Source organism: Muntiacus reevesi, chromosome 16 (assembly GCF_963930625.1).
Source record: "Muntiacus reevesi chromosome 16, mMunRee1.1, whole genome shotgun sequence".
NCBI lineage: Eukaryota > Metazoa > Chordata > Mammalia > Artiodactyla > Cervidae > Muntiacus > Muntiacus reevesi.
This window is the reverse complement of record NC_089264.1, coordinates 21,348,000-21,365,563: the sequence shown is the minus strand read 5'-3', so window position 1 is coordinate 21,365,563 and position 17,564 is coordinate 21,348,000. Positions and strand designations below refer to the sequence as shown.

The following is a 17,564-nucleotide window of genomic DNA, read 5'->3' as shown; positions in this document are numbered from 1 at the left end:
CTCCACCAAGTGCATAATTATGTGATGCCCAGATCCTCTATTTATCAGAATACCATCTTTGTAATCTAAACTACATGACAAAGGCATGACACCAGTTATGTGGGCATTTCTGCCGAACAGTGGAAATATACTTCTTGAATAATTACTGTCTGTGAATCTTGACAGGCACTATAAATTATACTCCAAACACAAAGAGCAAAAATGTTGGATCTACTCAAAGAAACAAAATATACCCCAAAGGTCAGGGTTAAGAATATAGGACGGCATCTGGGAGGGTTAAGAACCAGTAGGGACATGGAAGCACACTCAGGTTAGCATGGGATGGATCTGCAAATGTTGGTAGATTGCTGATGTAAAATGAAAAAGATGCTTAATCTCACTGAGGGGGAAGCTCTTCAAAGACGGCTGCATTCATTAGCCCGGTTGAGCTCCTCCCAGCTCCTCTTTCTACCTGTGAGCTGCATCTTGCATCTTTCATAGGTGATGCAGAGCTGCAGTGAACAGGTAGTCTTGTGCATCTGAAGGAACAGCAGTGACAACAAGCCTCAGAATGTTTAAATTCAGACATAGGATATTTCCCCATCCTTCTGACGGAATTACAGGACAGACTCCAGTAGCTGCTTTTCAAAGAGCTAACAGCTTGTATTACCCAAAAAGCAGGCTTACATAGTTACAATAGTTGTTTTCCCCTTCTTTTCCAAGCAGCAAGATCTCCTTGCCTACTCAGCAGGACAAAATCCTCCAAGATGAAATCAAGACAAAACACGCACAAAGCAAAATCTTCCCCCACCCCGACACCAAACAAGGATAAACTGGTAAGTTCTAGAGAAGAAAAAAAATTGACTTACACAACAATAATCAGAGGAGGTTATTTAAACAACTTACCTACCCATGAATATATTTTCAAGGCTGAATACTGTCATTTTATGGGTAATGAAAAGTGATTCAAAATGAATGCAAGAAAATGCATGCTTGCATTAAAAAATGTATGCGTTAAACAAGGCACTAAGCAAGACTGACGGGTTTCTCAGGTTGCTCAGTGGTAAAGAATTCACCTGCCAATGCAGGAGATGTGGGTTTGATCCCTGGGTCAGGAAGATCCACTGGAAAAGGAAATGGCAACCCACGCCAGTATTATTGCCTGAGAAGTCCCATGGACAGGGGAGCTCGGCAGGATATAGCCCATGGGGTGGCAAAGAGTGGGACACAACTTATCCACTAACAACAGAGCAAGATGGGCAAATCTGTGCTGCATTGTAGTATTATATGCTCTGTAGCAAGCTGTAAGCAAAGGGCGGCAGTGACCTTCAATACAGGCCTCTGTCAGGCAGGCTAGAGTCTACTAGGAGCTGGGCCCACTCCTCCAATGCAAAGGCTAGGTCTTCAAGAATGAAGAGATGCGGTGCGTTGGGCTGAGGCAACAGGTAAATGTGCATAGGGTCGGGGAGACGGTGTCTCTGAGGAACGGAAGTGCGTGCCCAAGCACAGGTCAAAGACCCACAGCTCACCTCAGCTCCAGAGGAAGATTTACATGTGGGAAAAAACATCTCTGTACTATTTTTTCTAACTGTGGTAACAAAAGATTAAACAATGAAGTGTTTCATGAGAACATTATATATTTGGACTTAAAATGTCTACGTAACCTTACGGAAAGTTCATAAAAGTAAACAAACCAAACAAACCATCCCTCCCTAAAAAATTTTTAGGACCTAATATGAACAATTTACATCAGGTTACAAATATGAGATGATCAATATATGAATATATGTCTCTGTCTCTCTTACACACACATATATGCATTCAAATAAATATTTTCTAATAAAGTTTTAAAGAAAATCATATCAATACATCAGTATCTCTTAAAACCAAGATAAATGAGAGCCTAAGAGACAATGAGAGCAACTCTTGCTTCCCTTTGACCTCAGTGTTTTTTCCAAATACAAACTTGTTTTTATTACCTTAAACATTAAGAATACTTGAAAATCATTTAGGAAGCCAAGGGAAATCAAACAAATGACCAAAGGATATTGAAAAGTGCACTATGATAAAAAATTAAGAATGTAGAAAGAGACAAATATATATATGTATGTGTGTGTGTATATATATATACATAAAGAAAATTAATTAAAAATTTCAAGTTAATTTTTAAAAGTCTAATAGCTTTTTTCTGTGTACTTTGTACAATTAAATTGGAGAACTATGGTTGGTCATTTGACCTTTAGGGGTAAGCACACTAATTTTAAATAATGAAATAAATTGAATATTTGGAAAAGCAAAAAGTTATTTTCATCTAACCACAACAGGCAGAAAGCAGAAAGTGCCACAAAGTCAAAGTAGTTTAGCCTTTCATAATAAATTGACTGAAATTACTAGATATTAGATTAGTTTATTTGCTTTCTTCCCTTATTATAGAGACAATATAAGCTCAATATATAAATTTATAAGAATTAAAAACAAACTATCTGTAATATTAGTATACAGAGATTGGCCACTGCTTGCATTAGTTTTGATTAGCCTCATTTCACACTTCAATTTTAAAAATGAATACAGTATTTGCTTTTAAATAAAAATGATGTGTATCTACTTTAGATTCTGAATTACTCCTGTTTAAAAATGTTTGGTAACTCACAACCCTGCTCCAAAGTGTATACAAAATAAATGCAAAAAGTATCCAAAATATATTAGTTTATTCTCTATTATTTTTCAACTTTTAAATTTCTATTGATTTCAGTGATGATTGCTATTTTCCAAATACAAACTGAAAAAAAAATTCTGAAAAACTCCTAAAGGAAGTTTCTCTCCTAATGCTTTGTAAGTTTATGCTTCAATTTTCTCTATTACATCAAGCAACCAAATTGAAATCTATTAAATTTATCAAAAATATAAGAATTACTGCTTAATATGCATAGGACACATCTTCTGAACAGGAAACATATTTTTCTCTTTGTTAAGTCGAAAATATATTGTAGTCATAAGACATCAAAAATGTACTTGATGTGGATAATTAAGAACAGTGAGTCTAAATAAAATTTTAAGCACCACTTAAATTGATTTAATTCAAATAAAATTCACCCTAGTCACTAATGGCTAATAAACTGAACCTTAATGACTCACAATCAGAAAGAAATATTTAGGTTCATATTCAAGTTTTTAAATTAAACTAGAGCAGTGCTATTCAAATTTTTTCAGATATCAGAATACTGGAACTCAGAGCACTTTTTCTAACCACCCACATGCTGATTAAACTTTAAAACTATTGAATAAATAACTTTTGGGAAAATCAGGCCCCCTCTTACAGAAGGTTTTATTATATATACCTGAGAAAAATTATGGATGGAGGTCAGAGAGAGTGAACCATTATGTATTTGATTTTACAGCAAGGCTCAGTTTGGGTTGCTGAAGTCTCTGAAGAACAGTTTGAGAAACACTAAACTAGAAAGCTCTAAATAGCCACATTCATATGTGAAATTTACATCAGGGCCTCTAATATTTTTTTAACATTTAAAAATGACAGCAGCACCTAATAGCCTCCTCAATTATCAACCATCTCTGATGTGCTTTCATCTTCCGCCTTCAGAAAACACAGATTTGGCTCCACGTAGAGCAATCTACAGAGAAGGCAACGGCACCCCACTCCAGTACTATTGCCTGGAAAATCCCATGGACAGAGGAGCCTGGTAGGCTGCAGTCCATGGGGTCGCGAAGAGCCGGACATGGCTGAGCGACTTCACTTTCACTTTTCACTTTTATCCATTGGAGAAGGAAGTGGCAACCCACTCCAGTGTTCTTGCCTGGAGAATCCCAGGGATGGGGTCGCACAGAGTTGGACACGACTGAAGTGACTTAGCAGCAGTAGCAGCAGAGCAATCTAGGGTCAACAGGCCCTAAAGACACCAGAAATCTCGTACAGATGCATCACAGCCTTGCATATAAACAACGTCTAGCTAGGCCTGCAGTGAACTGGACTGGGCATCGTGAGCTATCGTTTAAAATCCCATTTGCCTCCACCTTCACCCTGACTTCTCTAACTTCTCAAAATCTTCTGATCTCTGATTTTCCAAACTACCGGGGTTGCCATCCTGAAGACTGCAACACAATCTAATTTGGTTTATCTCTCCCCCCCACACCACAACCAACTTGCAGTGTCAGTAAACACATTATATTTCTTTTCTAAACCAAACATACACAGCACTGAGCAAAGAGCTCAACAAATATTTGACCAGCACTCAACCAATTTGTTGACATCTGTGAGATTTCTGAGGTTTTTTTCAATGCTCCTTTCAAAAGAAAAGGCAGTATTCTTTACCTTACCAGAGTTTCTTTAATGCCTTGTTTGCCTTCCAGTTTACTTTCAACTCTTAACAAGGCTGGTATGTCATGGCCTTCAGAAGAGAAAATGTGCAGTGACAGAAAGTCAGCCCAGTGATTTAAGCAAACCAAGAACTCAGCATCATAGAGTTCTGAAAGTGACTACAGGAGCCGCAAAAAGGAGTGCAAGCCAGCAGACCCACTCTTTTAAGAGAGAATACATAGCTAGGGAAAACAGAGTTCCTTCCTTCCTTCTTCCCTTCCCTCCTCACCTCCCTCTCTCCTCCTTTCTTTCTTTCTTTCTTCCTCTAATTTCTTTTTATTTTTCAGGACATATTAAAAGGTAGCTACCCACCTACTTACCTGCCTTATATATTGGGTTAGCCAAAAAGTTTGTTTTGGTTTTTCCATGGAAAATAAATTTTCATGACAGATCAGTTTGTACATATTTTTCACTTTTCTAAACTTAATGTGCCATAAAAATTTTAAAGTCAGTATCTGAAAAGTACACTCGTCCCTCATTAACCACAACAGACTGGTTCCAGGACCCGCTGGAGGTACCAAAATCCACTGATGCTCAAAGTCAGCCCTCCTGTATCTGCAGTTCTGAATCATGGATTCAACAGACCTTAGAACATGCAGGACTATAGTATTCATTAAAACAAATCCACATGAGTGGACCTGCACAGTTCAAACCCATATTGTTCAAAGGTCAACTGTATATTTGTATATTCAAATTATAAAGCCAATGTTTATAATACAGAGGAGGCTCAGAAAAGAAAAACAAAAAAAAATCACAGCTCTTAGCTTACCATAGATGGGAGTAAATGTGAAGTAGTTCAGATGACAAATATTATAGGCTTCAATTCTAACATCTTTCCAGATGCCCTGGGTAGGAAAAGAAGGTCCCCAGTCCCAACCAAAGGAACACTGCATCTGTAATTTCAAGGGGAAAAAAGAAGATAGACTCTAATTACCATGAGACTTAAACATTATGAAAAACCCTTTCTTTTAAAATAGTACGTATGTGTATATTGGTTTGCCAGGGCTGCCATAACAAAATACCACAAACTGGGTGACTTAAACAACAGAAATTAAGTTTTGCACAGTTCTAGAGGCTAGAGAAGTACAAGATCAAGGCGCTGGCAGATTTGGTTTCCTGGGCTGACAGATGGCCGCCTTCTCACAGTGCCCTCAACAGCCTCTTCTGTGCACACACACATATACCCTTGCTGTTGTCCAAATTTCCTCTTCCGACAAGGACATCAATGATACTGGCTTAGGACTAATCCTAATGGTCTCATTTAACTTAATCACCTCTTTAAAGTTCTCACCCCCAAACATGGAGACATTTTGATCTTATTGAGGGTCAGGACTTCAATATATAAATTTGGGGGGGGCGGTGTACACAGAATTCAGTTCATGATAGTGTGTGTGTGTTCCATTTACGGCATCTAAAATAACCCACAATGCACCACTTCTGGTATTCACACCCTAGTGTAACCCCCTTCCCTTGAGTATGACATGACCTAATGAATCACTTCTAACCAACAGAATACAGCAGCGATGAGAGCATGTCCAAAATTACAGAAGACTGTACCTTCTGTCTTAGGTGCTCACTCAGCTCTCTCTTGGCCAAGAGGGAAGTTGGCTGCCATGCTGCGAGGCAATTCTGGAAGAGGGCCGCATGAGTGAGCCTGGAGGCCCATCTCAGGCCACCAATACGCACATGGTGGAGCCTAGGCAGGCCTCACCCAGGCTTACAGTGACTGCAGCCCTGGTCCAGAGTTTCTCAGCAACCTCATGAGTGGCCTTGAGCCAGAAGGACCCAGCTAAGACACACCTGCATTCTTGGCTGACAGAAACTGTGATAACAAACGTTGTTTTAAGCTGGTAAGTTTTGGAATAATTGTTACACAGCAATAGATAACTTAATACAATAACTAATCTATCAACCTAGGCAACATAGTTAAATTTGGTAGAAAAGTTCCAAGACTATAAAATCTAGTTATGTACATTTATCCTTCAAAAGAGTATTACACTGAAGCAACATAATAGATAACTCTTTAAATTTCTTCAAAATATCTCTGAACCTACTACTATAGTTAAAGGTAATAACTATAAAAAATGAGGAAACATACTGAAAGATAAAAATACGTTTAAACAGGATTAAGAGACTGGCTAGACTTGCAAAGCCCTATTTCCTCCAGGATGAATTCAGAAGTCCTAGGTTCTGAACTTACATCCCAGAAATAATAAGTTCAGAATTTACACATCTATTGCAATTACCCTTCAATTAAAAATAAATAAATTTTTGAAAGTAGAAAAAAAAACAAAATAGCAAGAAAAGAAAAAAAAAAAAGCCCTCAACATTCAAAAACTAAAATCATGGCATCCAGTCTCATCACTTCATTAAAAAAAGAAAAAAAAAAGACTTTAGGCACTGACAGAGGTAACCAGAGCAGAATTTTTCTAACTTCCACTTCGTAAAAGAAAAAAAAAATTTCCAAAACACAGTCAATTAAAATGTGTGAGGCTGAGTTAAGCTTTTAAAAGAGAACAAGCACCAGAGGAAGTAATGAGATCTTCCTGAAGGGAGAACTTGCAGAACAGAGCCTAAGGATCTGGCCACACTGTTCTCATTTAAGCATTTGATATTATTTCCTAAGTTCTGTACTTATCTGTAACAGAGAGAATTCAGTTTCCATTACAGAGAAAAACAAACTACTGAAACCACTTCACAGCATCCGCATCCATATAAAATCAGGACTAAAGGAACTCATGTTCAGAATGAAGACCATCTTGGGGATAGTTATTGCAGGGTTTTTAAGTTCAGATATGTAATTATTTTATTAGGAATAGAGAGAAGGAGGAGGGCAAAAATATTCAACATCTTATAAGGCAGATTATTTTCCCCAGCAAGGGTTACAAATCACTCTAATTCATATAATCTCTCCAAATAAAAGTTTAAGTTTTCACTTACTCAAAAATATTTGTGCAGTGCTCTCTATGTTTCGGCCTGGGAGTATATTAACATACCAAACAGAAACAGTCCTTTAGCACTTACAGTATACAGCAAGAGATTCAGGCATTGAACAAATACTCACAAAGGAAAATACAGGAAACAAATTGAACAAGCAGTCATAAAGGAAACAGCCAGGGAACATATAATGGTGTCAAGACAAGTCCCCCTGAATAATAGTGACTTTTAAATGGAGACTTGAAACATGAGTACCACTTGTCCAGTGTGTTTAGGGGAGAGGGAGTGAAGGCATCCTTTCAGAAGGAACAGCATGTATGAAGTCCTCAAGATGCTAGAGAACATGGTGCATTTCAGGAAATGAAAACAGTGGAAAGAGATGAGCAGAAGACTAGAACGGTGGGCACATGGGCCAAACTTAGAGCTAAGAACTTTGGACTTTAGCCTAAAAGCAACGAGAAACTGTTGAAGAGTTTAAAGGGGGGTGGGGGGGGCGTGCTGTGATGATTTTTATCTGAAAGGAACACTCTGGTTCTTCCTTGGGCAAATGAATTGGAGTGAGGCAAACAAGGTCACTGGGTACCAGTTGTGCAACCAGAGCAAGACCTGATGCGAGAAATGGTAACAGATGGAACCCAAGTGTGAGAGTAGAAATGAAGCATCAGCAGATCCAGGAGCTACTAAAAAGGTAACATCCACATCATCAAAAGGACTTCTGGATCTCTTTTAAAAAAGAGACAGGGAGGGGGTACTCTTTTGCCCCCTTCTGATGCCTATGTCAGAAGCTTTCTCTATCTCCTTTATACTTTAATAAAACTTTATTACACAAAAGCTCTGAGCAATCCAGCCTCGTCTCTGGCCCCAGATTGAATTCATCTCCTCCGGAGGCCAAGAATCCCGCGTCTCATCGTTCAGTAACAACCTTTCGTCTTGGGGGCTGGTCCAGAATCCTTCAGGACAAGATGGGCCTGATAATCTATGTGAGCCTACTTCTGCTGACTCCAGAAATCCTCAGTCTGCCATTTGATCCTCAAGACAATGCCTTCCTGTCCTGGACTCACTCCTATGCTGCATTTCATAATCGGTCTAACTGCTGGATCTGCGGAGCACTCCCCTCTTCATCAGTGGAAGGCTTCCCGTGGTGGACATCTCCACTTCAAGGAAAAGACTTTCTCCAGGTCTGCGAATACCTTCGACAACAATCACATGTGATGCCTTTTCTTCATCTGATAACATCTAACAACCCTAGAATGGACTGGTGCAATACTTTGTACCTTAACTTTGGACATAACGTGACTTTTAATTTTGATTATACACTGTCTCAGTTTAATGACAAAAAAAAAAAAAAGAGACAGGGAGGTATCAAAAATAACTGAGGTTTCTGGCTTGAGCAACTGCTGCAAATGGTACACAATTCAGTGAGACAGAGACCCCTAGGAGCAGGGTTTAGATCCCAAGGGCAGTGTTGGACACAATGAGCTTTTACAATGAAATATTAGTCAGCCTTTAAAAAGGAAGGAAATTCTGGCATGTGCTACAACATAGATGAACCTTGAAGACATTATATTAATATCTGAGTATGATATGACCCAATGAATCACTTTTAACTCACAGAATAGAGCAGCGGTAAGAGCATGTCCAAAATTAGGTTATACAACATTGTTTATGTGAACTAAGTCAGTCACAAATAGATAAATATTGTATGATTCTACTGGTATGAGGTATCTAGAGGATTAAAACTCCTAGAATCTGAAAGATTGTGGTTGCCAGGGGTTAAGAGTTGGAGGAAAGTGGGGAGTTGTTTTTTTAATGAGTACAGAGTTTGTTTTGCAAGATGAAACAGTTCTGGAGACTGATTTCACACAATGTGAATATATTCAATATTACTGAATGTACAATTAAAAGAATTAAGATGGTAAATTTTGTGATATGTGTGTTTTATCACAATTAAACTTTTTTTAAATAAAAATACAATTAAAAACTAAGTGTGACATAATATACTAATTCATCCCTGTATTAGTCATCGAGACTGAGAACAGACCCAAAGAGAATTAATCCCTGTGGCTTTCTTCTGTTTTGTTAGATGAGAACCTGGCAGTAAAATATCGCACATCAGCAAATGCATTAACAATTGCAGAAGACTAGTAACAAGTATTGCTCAGAAATATGAACCCTACAGTCTGATGTAAAGCTTAAGTGCTTTTAAAAAAAATTGTAAAGAGGGAATGCCCTGGCAGTCCAGTAGTTAGGATTCCAGTCTTCCACTGCAGGGGGCATGGGTTTGATCCCTGGTCAGGACACAAAGATCCTGCAAGCCTCGTGGCATAGCCAAAATAAAAATTGTAAAGGTGCATTATCAGTCACCTATTTTTCTTCTTTTTCCAATGTTATCTAAGTTCTTAGATACTCCTCAAGAAGGGAACCTAGAAAGAAAAGTTCTCCTCAAAAAGTCATATAACTTTTGGTTCTTACTTCTAATTTTTACTATAAATCCCACAAAGGGGCAGGAGAGAGATGCCCACCTTCTGAAATACAATTGTAGTCTTCAAACAAGCATTTCATATACCATCATCCCATCCTTAAGGCTAACGCCCCTCCACAGTGAGACCCTTACCTTGCGAATAAAGTTGACATGGCATTCACCATCCTGCACAGGCGGAGGGCAGCTAGGGGGCACCCAGTAGGCAGTGTGAAGTTTACTCCTCTGGGCCGCATATATCACTGGTGACTGGAAACGCACCTCAATGATGTTCATTGCTTTGACCACATGTGTAATATCAAAGCTCTAAATTAAACAGAAAGAAGAAATATGAAAGCATCCTCATGTATAAAATTTAAGACATAGGCAAAATGTATGAAAGATGCATAAAATAACTGAAATCTTTAGGTCTAGCCTTTTTGCTGAAGAAAGAACTTCTCCAAGATAGTATAACTTCAGTTCAATTCAGTTGCTCAGTTGTGTCCTCTTTGTGACCCCATGGACTGCAGCACACCAGGTTTCCCTGTCTATCTCTTACTCCCGGAGCTTACCCAAACTCATGTCCGTCAAGTCGGTGATGCCATCCAACCATCTCATTCTCTGTCATCCCCTTCTCCTCCCGCCTTCAATCTTTCCCAGCACGAGAGTCTTTTCAAATGAGTCAGTTTTTCGCATCAGGTGGCCAAAGTATTGGAGTTTCAGCTTCAGCATCAGTCCTTCCAATGAACACCCAGGACTGATCTGCTTTAGGATGGACTGGTTGGATCTCCTTGCAGTCCAAGGGACTCTCAAGAGTCTTCTCCAAAGCCACAGTTCAAAAGCATCAATTCTTTGGCGCTCAGCTTTCTTTATAGTCCAACTCTCATATCCATACATGACCACTGGAAAAACCATAGCCCTGACTAGATGGACTTTTGTTGGCAAAGTAATGTCTCTGCTTTTTAATATGCTGTCTACGTTGGTCATAGCTTTTCTTCCAAGGAGTAAGCATCTTTTGATTTCATGGATACAGTCAGCATCTGCAGTGATTTTTGAGCCCAGGAAAATAAAATCATCCACTTTTTCCACTGTTTCCCCTTCTATTTGCCATGAAGTGATGAGACCAGATGCCATGATCTTAGTTTCCTGAATGTTGAGTTTTAAGACAAGTTTTTCACTCTCCTGTTTCTCTTTCATCGAGACGCTCTTTAGTTCCTCTCTACTTTCTGCCATGAGGGTGGTGTCATCTGCATACCTGAGGTTATTGATATTTCTCCCGGCAATCTTGATTCCACCTTGTGCTTCATCCAGCCTGGCATGTCACATGATGTACTCTGCATATAAGCTAAATCAGCAGGGTGACAATATACAGCCTTGACATACTCCTTTCCCAATTTGGAACCAGTCTGTTGTTCCATGTCCAGTTCTAACTGTTGCTTCTTCACCTGCATACAGATTTTTCAGGAGGCAGATAAGGTGGTCTGGTAGTCCCATCTCTTGAAGAATTTTCCACACTTTGCTCCACACTGTGGAATTTTTTCACACTGTGATCCACACAGTCAAAGGCTTTGGTGTAGTCAATAAAGCAGAAGTAGATGTTTTTCTGGAACTCTCTTGCTTTTTCTATGATCCAGCGGATGTCGGCAATTTGATCGCTGGTTCCTCTGCCTTTTCTAAACTCAGCTTGTATAACTTAGTTGCCAACTTTTAGTTATAACTGATCACATTCTCCTACCCAAAGGTAGATTTCTAGGTTTTCTCCTGCTATTTTTACTGAGAGATGAGGGTCCTAGGCCAACAGAGCAAACAGAGGCTACGTTCAGCCCTGGACAGTCTGCTCTTGCTGTTTACATATGGCTTTGCGTTGCCGAGTATTTCCCAGATACTTCATAACAACCTGACCCCCTGGTATGCAGAGCATGTATTTCTAAGTCATAAGCTATTTTTGTTTTGCAAAGTCTACCCTTGACAGGGAAGGGCGATCAGGATACAATCTCTTAAGGTAACACTTCCAGAAAGGAAGGAACACTTCCTTTTAAAAATGGCTTGTCAGTTGTCATTTCCCTTGAAACTCTGGATTCCAAACAACAGAGAAGGGAAGAGCATTTTCAAACATTTGTTAAGTGCCAAAAACTAAACCAATCATTTCATACAATTAACTCATTAAATCCTCACAATAATTCTTATAGGGCTTGAGTGTCTTCATCATTCAACAAATATGGCAACTGAGAGATAAAGTAACTTACCCATTGCATCAAAGGACTTGTTCTTGCTGCTCGTGATAACAATGAACACAAATACAAACAGTGGTTCTTTTTAACCTGATGTCATTATGTACTTACGTATCTTCTGAACATGTTGTCTGTTTTGCCAATAGGAACGCTGTTGAGCAGGACTACTGCAACTGTATCGATACCCTCAAATACCAGATTTACTTTACTCCATTTGCTAAAAAAAGAGAAGATTTTTAAAACAAGATGAATAAAAAATAAATAAATAAAACAAGATGAATAAAACATTAACTTAGATAACTAGTCATTTTTTTATTAAGAATGAAAGGAATAAATATTTCAGAGAAAATATACATTCTTGGAAGGCAATTTTCAATAAAATTTTCAGAAATATCACTTTAATACATCTTTATGTTGAGTTATCTAGTTTAACTTTCTTGATAATATTTCAGTCATTATCAAATCATGAGCATGACTTCTAATTTCCATGCATTGACGTTTTCCCTAGAACTTCACAAAGTTCTTATATGAATCAAGTTCAATATTGGTAACAGACACAAAACATTTTCACAAACTATTACATTTACTGATGCTAAGAGAACATATTAACCAACTAGCAAGTATCTATGAGTAAATATTATGTGCCCAGTACTCTGCTAAGCCTTACAGAGAACCAAAACAGTCTCTGAATTTAAGGAATCTGAAATCTGTTCGGCATTCAAACCTAAAACACAGGAAACAAAGAGAAAGCTTCCAATCTCTTCTACTTTGGGATACAGTCTTGATGAATAGACTACAAGTGATATCAGAGTTTATGTTATAAAGAAAGACTTCAAGAAGGAAACAAGAGTTTAAAGAACAAAATAAATAAAATGTGGCATATCCATACAATAAAATAGTATTCAGCAATAAAAAGAAATGAAGTACTGGTGGCCATGACAACACAGACGAACTTGAAAACATCATTACGCTAAGTGAAAGAAGCCAGTCATAAAGGAGGTATATATTGTACAATTCCATTTCTTTGAGACTTCGAGAAGAGGAAAATGCATAGCGATAAAAAATAAATTAGCAGTTGCCTAGGGCTGGGAGAAGAATAGGGGGATGGTGATGCAGAAAGTGGTACAGGATTTGCAACAGTAAGCAGCATTTTCACAGACAAGCAGAGAAGGCTAAACTTGATCTGCCAATCAAAAGGAAGACACTCTCATTCTTAAGCAAGAATGTCATGGTAAAATAAACATTTGGGGGCTTTTCTGGAGGTCGAGTGGTTAAGAATTCGCCTAACTGGTTCAGTCCCTGGTCCAGGAAGATCCCACATGCCTCAGGGCAACTAAGTCCATGTACTGCAACTGCTGAAGCCCAGGGCCCGTGATCTGCAACAAGAGAAGCCTGCGCATCACAACTAGACAGTACAAAATCCTGAGCACAGCAGTAGAGACCCAAAGCAGCCGGAAAATAAAATAAAGAAGAATTTGGAAGAGATGAATCTAACGTTTCTACATACAGAAGACTAGAGAATAAAAAGATAAAGCAAGAAATCTTAGTAGGTAGTACAGGCCTAATGCCAGGTATTAAGGCCTAGGCAAAGGTATAAAGACCAGGTATAAAGGCCTAGGCAAAGGTGAAAACTTAGAAATGAGGAGGCAGGGGCTGAATCAAAAGAAGTGATAGGCAAAAATTAACAGAACTCAGAAACAGGCCAAATACAGGAAGATGAAGAAAAGATATGACAAGCCAAAAACTCCTTGGGCATGGGAGATTGGGAAGATGATATTATCTCAAGAGAAACAATGAGGTGGTTGGAATCTAATGCAAGTTTTAAGTCGAATAGTCAATTCGTTAACTAAATGTTGAGTTCAAGATGAAAGAGGACCTCCATTGGAGATATTTTAAGTATTAGCCGGAAATAAGAGTCTGGAACACTGTCACTCCATGATATTGAGTACTATTTTCTGGCTTTATTTCTCTTTTAAGAAGCTAGTGATTAATTACCACTCCCCCCTGCCCCACACAAAAAAGGTCATATTAAAAGGACAGAGGGTTTTTTTTTAATTTAGCAATAATGGTGGTAGATATTAATATAATTAGGTTGAAGCTTCCAAGGTGGCCCAGTGGTAAAGAATCTGCCTGCAAATGCAGGAGACACAGGTTCAGTCCTTAGGTAGGGAAGATCCCCTGGAGTAGAAAATAGCAATTCATTCCAGTATTCTTGCCTGGAAAATTTCATGGACAGAGGAGACAGGCAGGATACAGTCCATGGGGTTGCAAAGAGTTGGACATGACTGAGCAACTCAGCACACACACACATAATTGGGTCACATTCTGCTATATCGGACATTACTGAAAACTATACCATGCCTTTCCTCATATCTTCATGATATAATACAAGGCCAACACCATAGTTTTTGTGGCTGGTTAACACTATATCAAACAAATGATGTATCTCTAAGCCTATTTGACAACATTGTAAATATATACACTTTATGGACTACTGGGAGAGCAGAGAAAAGAAAAGGAAGATTAAAGAACTAATCTAGGTGATGCCATTATAACCACTGGAAAAAAATGACTGAATAAGAGATAATTCTGTGACTGGTGATCAGCAGCACAGTCCTCATATACAAATCAAAATATAAATCATATTTTCACTTTTATAGTTTAGGCTTTAGCATGACAATGCAACCTAAACAAACAAAAGATTACTGCAAACAGAAAAAGAAGTTCAAATAATAATAATAATAATAAATGAATAAACAGACATAGATATAAATATAGATATACACACATATATACCTCATATCAAAGCGGAGTTTAAATTTCTTGATATAGGTCCAGTTATCCAAGGCGATCCATCTGTAGTCAAGGTTATTAAATCTGTAGTAAGGATCCTGTCGGTAAAAAATACAGTAGGTGATTAAATATGCAAAAACAATTAATGAAATAAACATGAAATAAACTAGTAATGATAGTTATTTATTACCTAAAAAGCAATGAACGATTGGCCTAGGAATGCAAGCATTTCACATGCTAGCCCATCCCATCCTCAAGGCTAAAGCTCCGTCTGTTTAAGAGACCATTACCTTTCAAACAAAGTTGCCATAGCATTAGTGTCCTAAAAATACTAAAAATATTTTTAAATGTAAAAGTCTAACAAAGTACCCAAAATGAAAGCATGCTGAGATACAACTATTACAGTTTCATGAGGGCTTCCCTCTTGGCTCAGATGGCAAAGAATCTCCCTGCAGGGTCAGAGACCTGAATTCAATCCCTGGGTCAGGAAGATCCCTTGAAGTAGAGCAGGGCAACATACTCCAGTATTCTTACCTGGAGAATCCCATGGACAGAGGAGCCTGGTGGGCCACAGTCCGTGGGGTTGCAAAGAGTCAGACATGACTAAGCAACCAGCACACACCAAGTTTCATTATCAAAGAAACATGTGGAAATGTGGAAATGAAGACTGGGTTTTCCACATATGTGGAGATGACTGGCCTGCTGGGTGTTCACAGATGCTACTCTCTCTGAGGGTCCAGCCCCAATTCCTCCTGTCCATAATACTTAGGTCTTTCTTCCCCTTCTCATTTTCTACCCTTTAGCTTCCTGATGAGGGCTCCCAGGCAGGAGGCAGAATGGTACAAGAAGCTTGTCAGTTCATCTGTCTGTGAACACCACCTCAGCTACACGGAGGGACATCGTGCAGGCTCAGAGGGCCTCTCGCCTCTGACTGGGCCAGGGCCAAGGGCGATTTCCTCAGGGACTGCAACTCCAAGTTGAGAGGGAAAAGCCAGCTTTATCTGCGTTCCACAGAGGTAAGGGCTGACCATTGACAACAGCCAGCTGGGCAGCCCTAGGCTGCCCAGGGCACAAAATGTAAGAGACACTATAACATCACTGGGTGTGTATCAAGGTGGAAAGAAAACGTGTCAACCAGAAACTGCTCCTGACTTGAAGAAACATTTTGGTATCACAGGGGCGATCAGCAATTGACCAGATTTAACAACAACCAATAATCGTCAACCTGACTTTTAAGGTCTGGTTAACCTGTGAGCTTTCTGTTCTGCTAAATGCAGTGCGCCAGACCCAGCCCACTTACTTCCTTTTCTTCTCTTTGCCCACACACGGCGCCCAGCACACTCCACCGAACTAATGTGAAGTAAATAGTTAAGGACACAGGTTTGAAGAGGCACCTAATTATAAGCCTGCCCATGTGTCTCCACCATGCCCTATTTATAACTCTACACTGTGGACTTAATCCAATATAGTTAAAAATATCAGGAGAAGGAAGGTGTGAAGGCCAATGTAGTTGAAACACTTCAACCTGCTAAGGTTCAACCTGCTAACATCCTCAGGGATGGCTGATGGGGCGCAAGACTGCTTCCTATCTCCCAGATCCTTGAAGGAACCGGCATGTTGAGCTCCAGTGGATAATTGTCTCAGATAAATTTTTTCTAGACAAGGAGAATTTAGATGTTAAATATTTCCTATTTCTTGAAAGAAGCAAATCTGTAAAGGCTATAGACTCAGTTCAGTTCAGTTCAGTCACTCAGTCGGGTCCAATTCTTTGCGAGCCCATGAACCGCAGCATGCCAGGCCTCCCTGTCCATCACCAACTCCTGGAGTTTACCCAAACCCATGTCCATTGAGTTGTTGATGCCAACCAACCATCTCATCCTCTGTCGTCGCCTTCTCCTCCTGCCCTCAATCTTTCCCAGCATCAAGCTCTTTTCCAATGAGTCAGCTCTTTGCATCAGGTGCCCAAAGTATTGCAGTTTCAGCTTCAACATCAGTCCTTCCAATGAACACTCAGGACTGATCTCCTTTAGGATGGACTGGTTGGATCTCCTTGCAGTCCAAGGGACTCTCAAGAGTCTTCTCCAACACCACAGTTCAAAAGCATCAATTCTTTTTTTATTTTTTTTATTTTTTTAAATATTATTTTATTAGTTGGAGGCCAATCACTTTACAACATTTCAGTGGGTTTTGTCATACATTGACATGAATCAGCCATATAGTTACACGTATTCCCCATCCCGATCCCCCCTCCCACCTCCCTCCCCACCCGACTCCTCAGGGTCCTCCCAGCCCACCAGGCCCGAGCACCTGACTCATGCATCCCACCTGGGCTGGTTGTCCGTTTCACCATAGATAGTATACATGCTGTTCTTTCAAAACATCCCACCCTCACGTTCTCCCCCAGAGATCAAAAGTCTGTTCTGTACTTCTGTGTCTCTTTTTCTGTTTTGCATATAGGGTTATCGCCACCATCTATCTAAATTCCGTATATATGTGTTAGTATACTGTAATGTTCTTTATCTTTCTGGCTTACTTCACTCTGTATAATGGGCTCCAGTTTCATCCATCTCATTAGAACTGATTCAAATGAATTCTTTTTAACGGCTGAGTAATATTCCATGGTGTATATGTACCACAGCTTCCTTATCCATTCATCTGTTGATGGGCATCTGGGTTGCTTCCATGTCCTGGCTATTATAAACAGTGCTGCGATGAACATTGGGGTGCACGTGTCTCTTTCAGATCTGGATTCCTCAGTGTGTATGCCTAGAAGTGGTATTGCTGGGTCATATGG

At 39.4% G+C, this 17,564-nt stretch overlaps 1 protein-coding gene across 1 annotated transcript in view; it reads right to left on the bottom strand.

Moving 5' to 3' along the window:
• MANBA (mannosidase beta) overlaps positions 1-17,564 on the bottom strand; it is a 124,432-nt gene that overhangs the window by 99,393 nt on the left and 7,475 nt on the right. Inside the window, exons 2-5 of the mRNA XM_065907161.1 lie at positions 14,774-14,868; positions 12,089-12,194; positions 9,903-10,073; positions 5,121-5,244 (exon numbers count right to left, since the gene is read on the bottom strand). Of these exons, the coding sequence (XP_065763233.1) occupies positions 5,121-5,244; positions 9,903-10,073; positions 12,089-12,194; positions 14,774-14,868 (496 nt within the window). The remainder of the gene's footprint in view (positions 1-5,120; positions 5,245-9,902; positions 10,074-12,088; positions 12,195-14,773; positions 14,869-17,564) is intronic.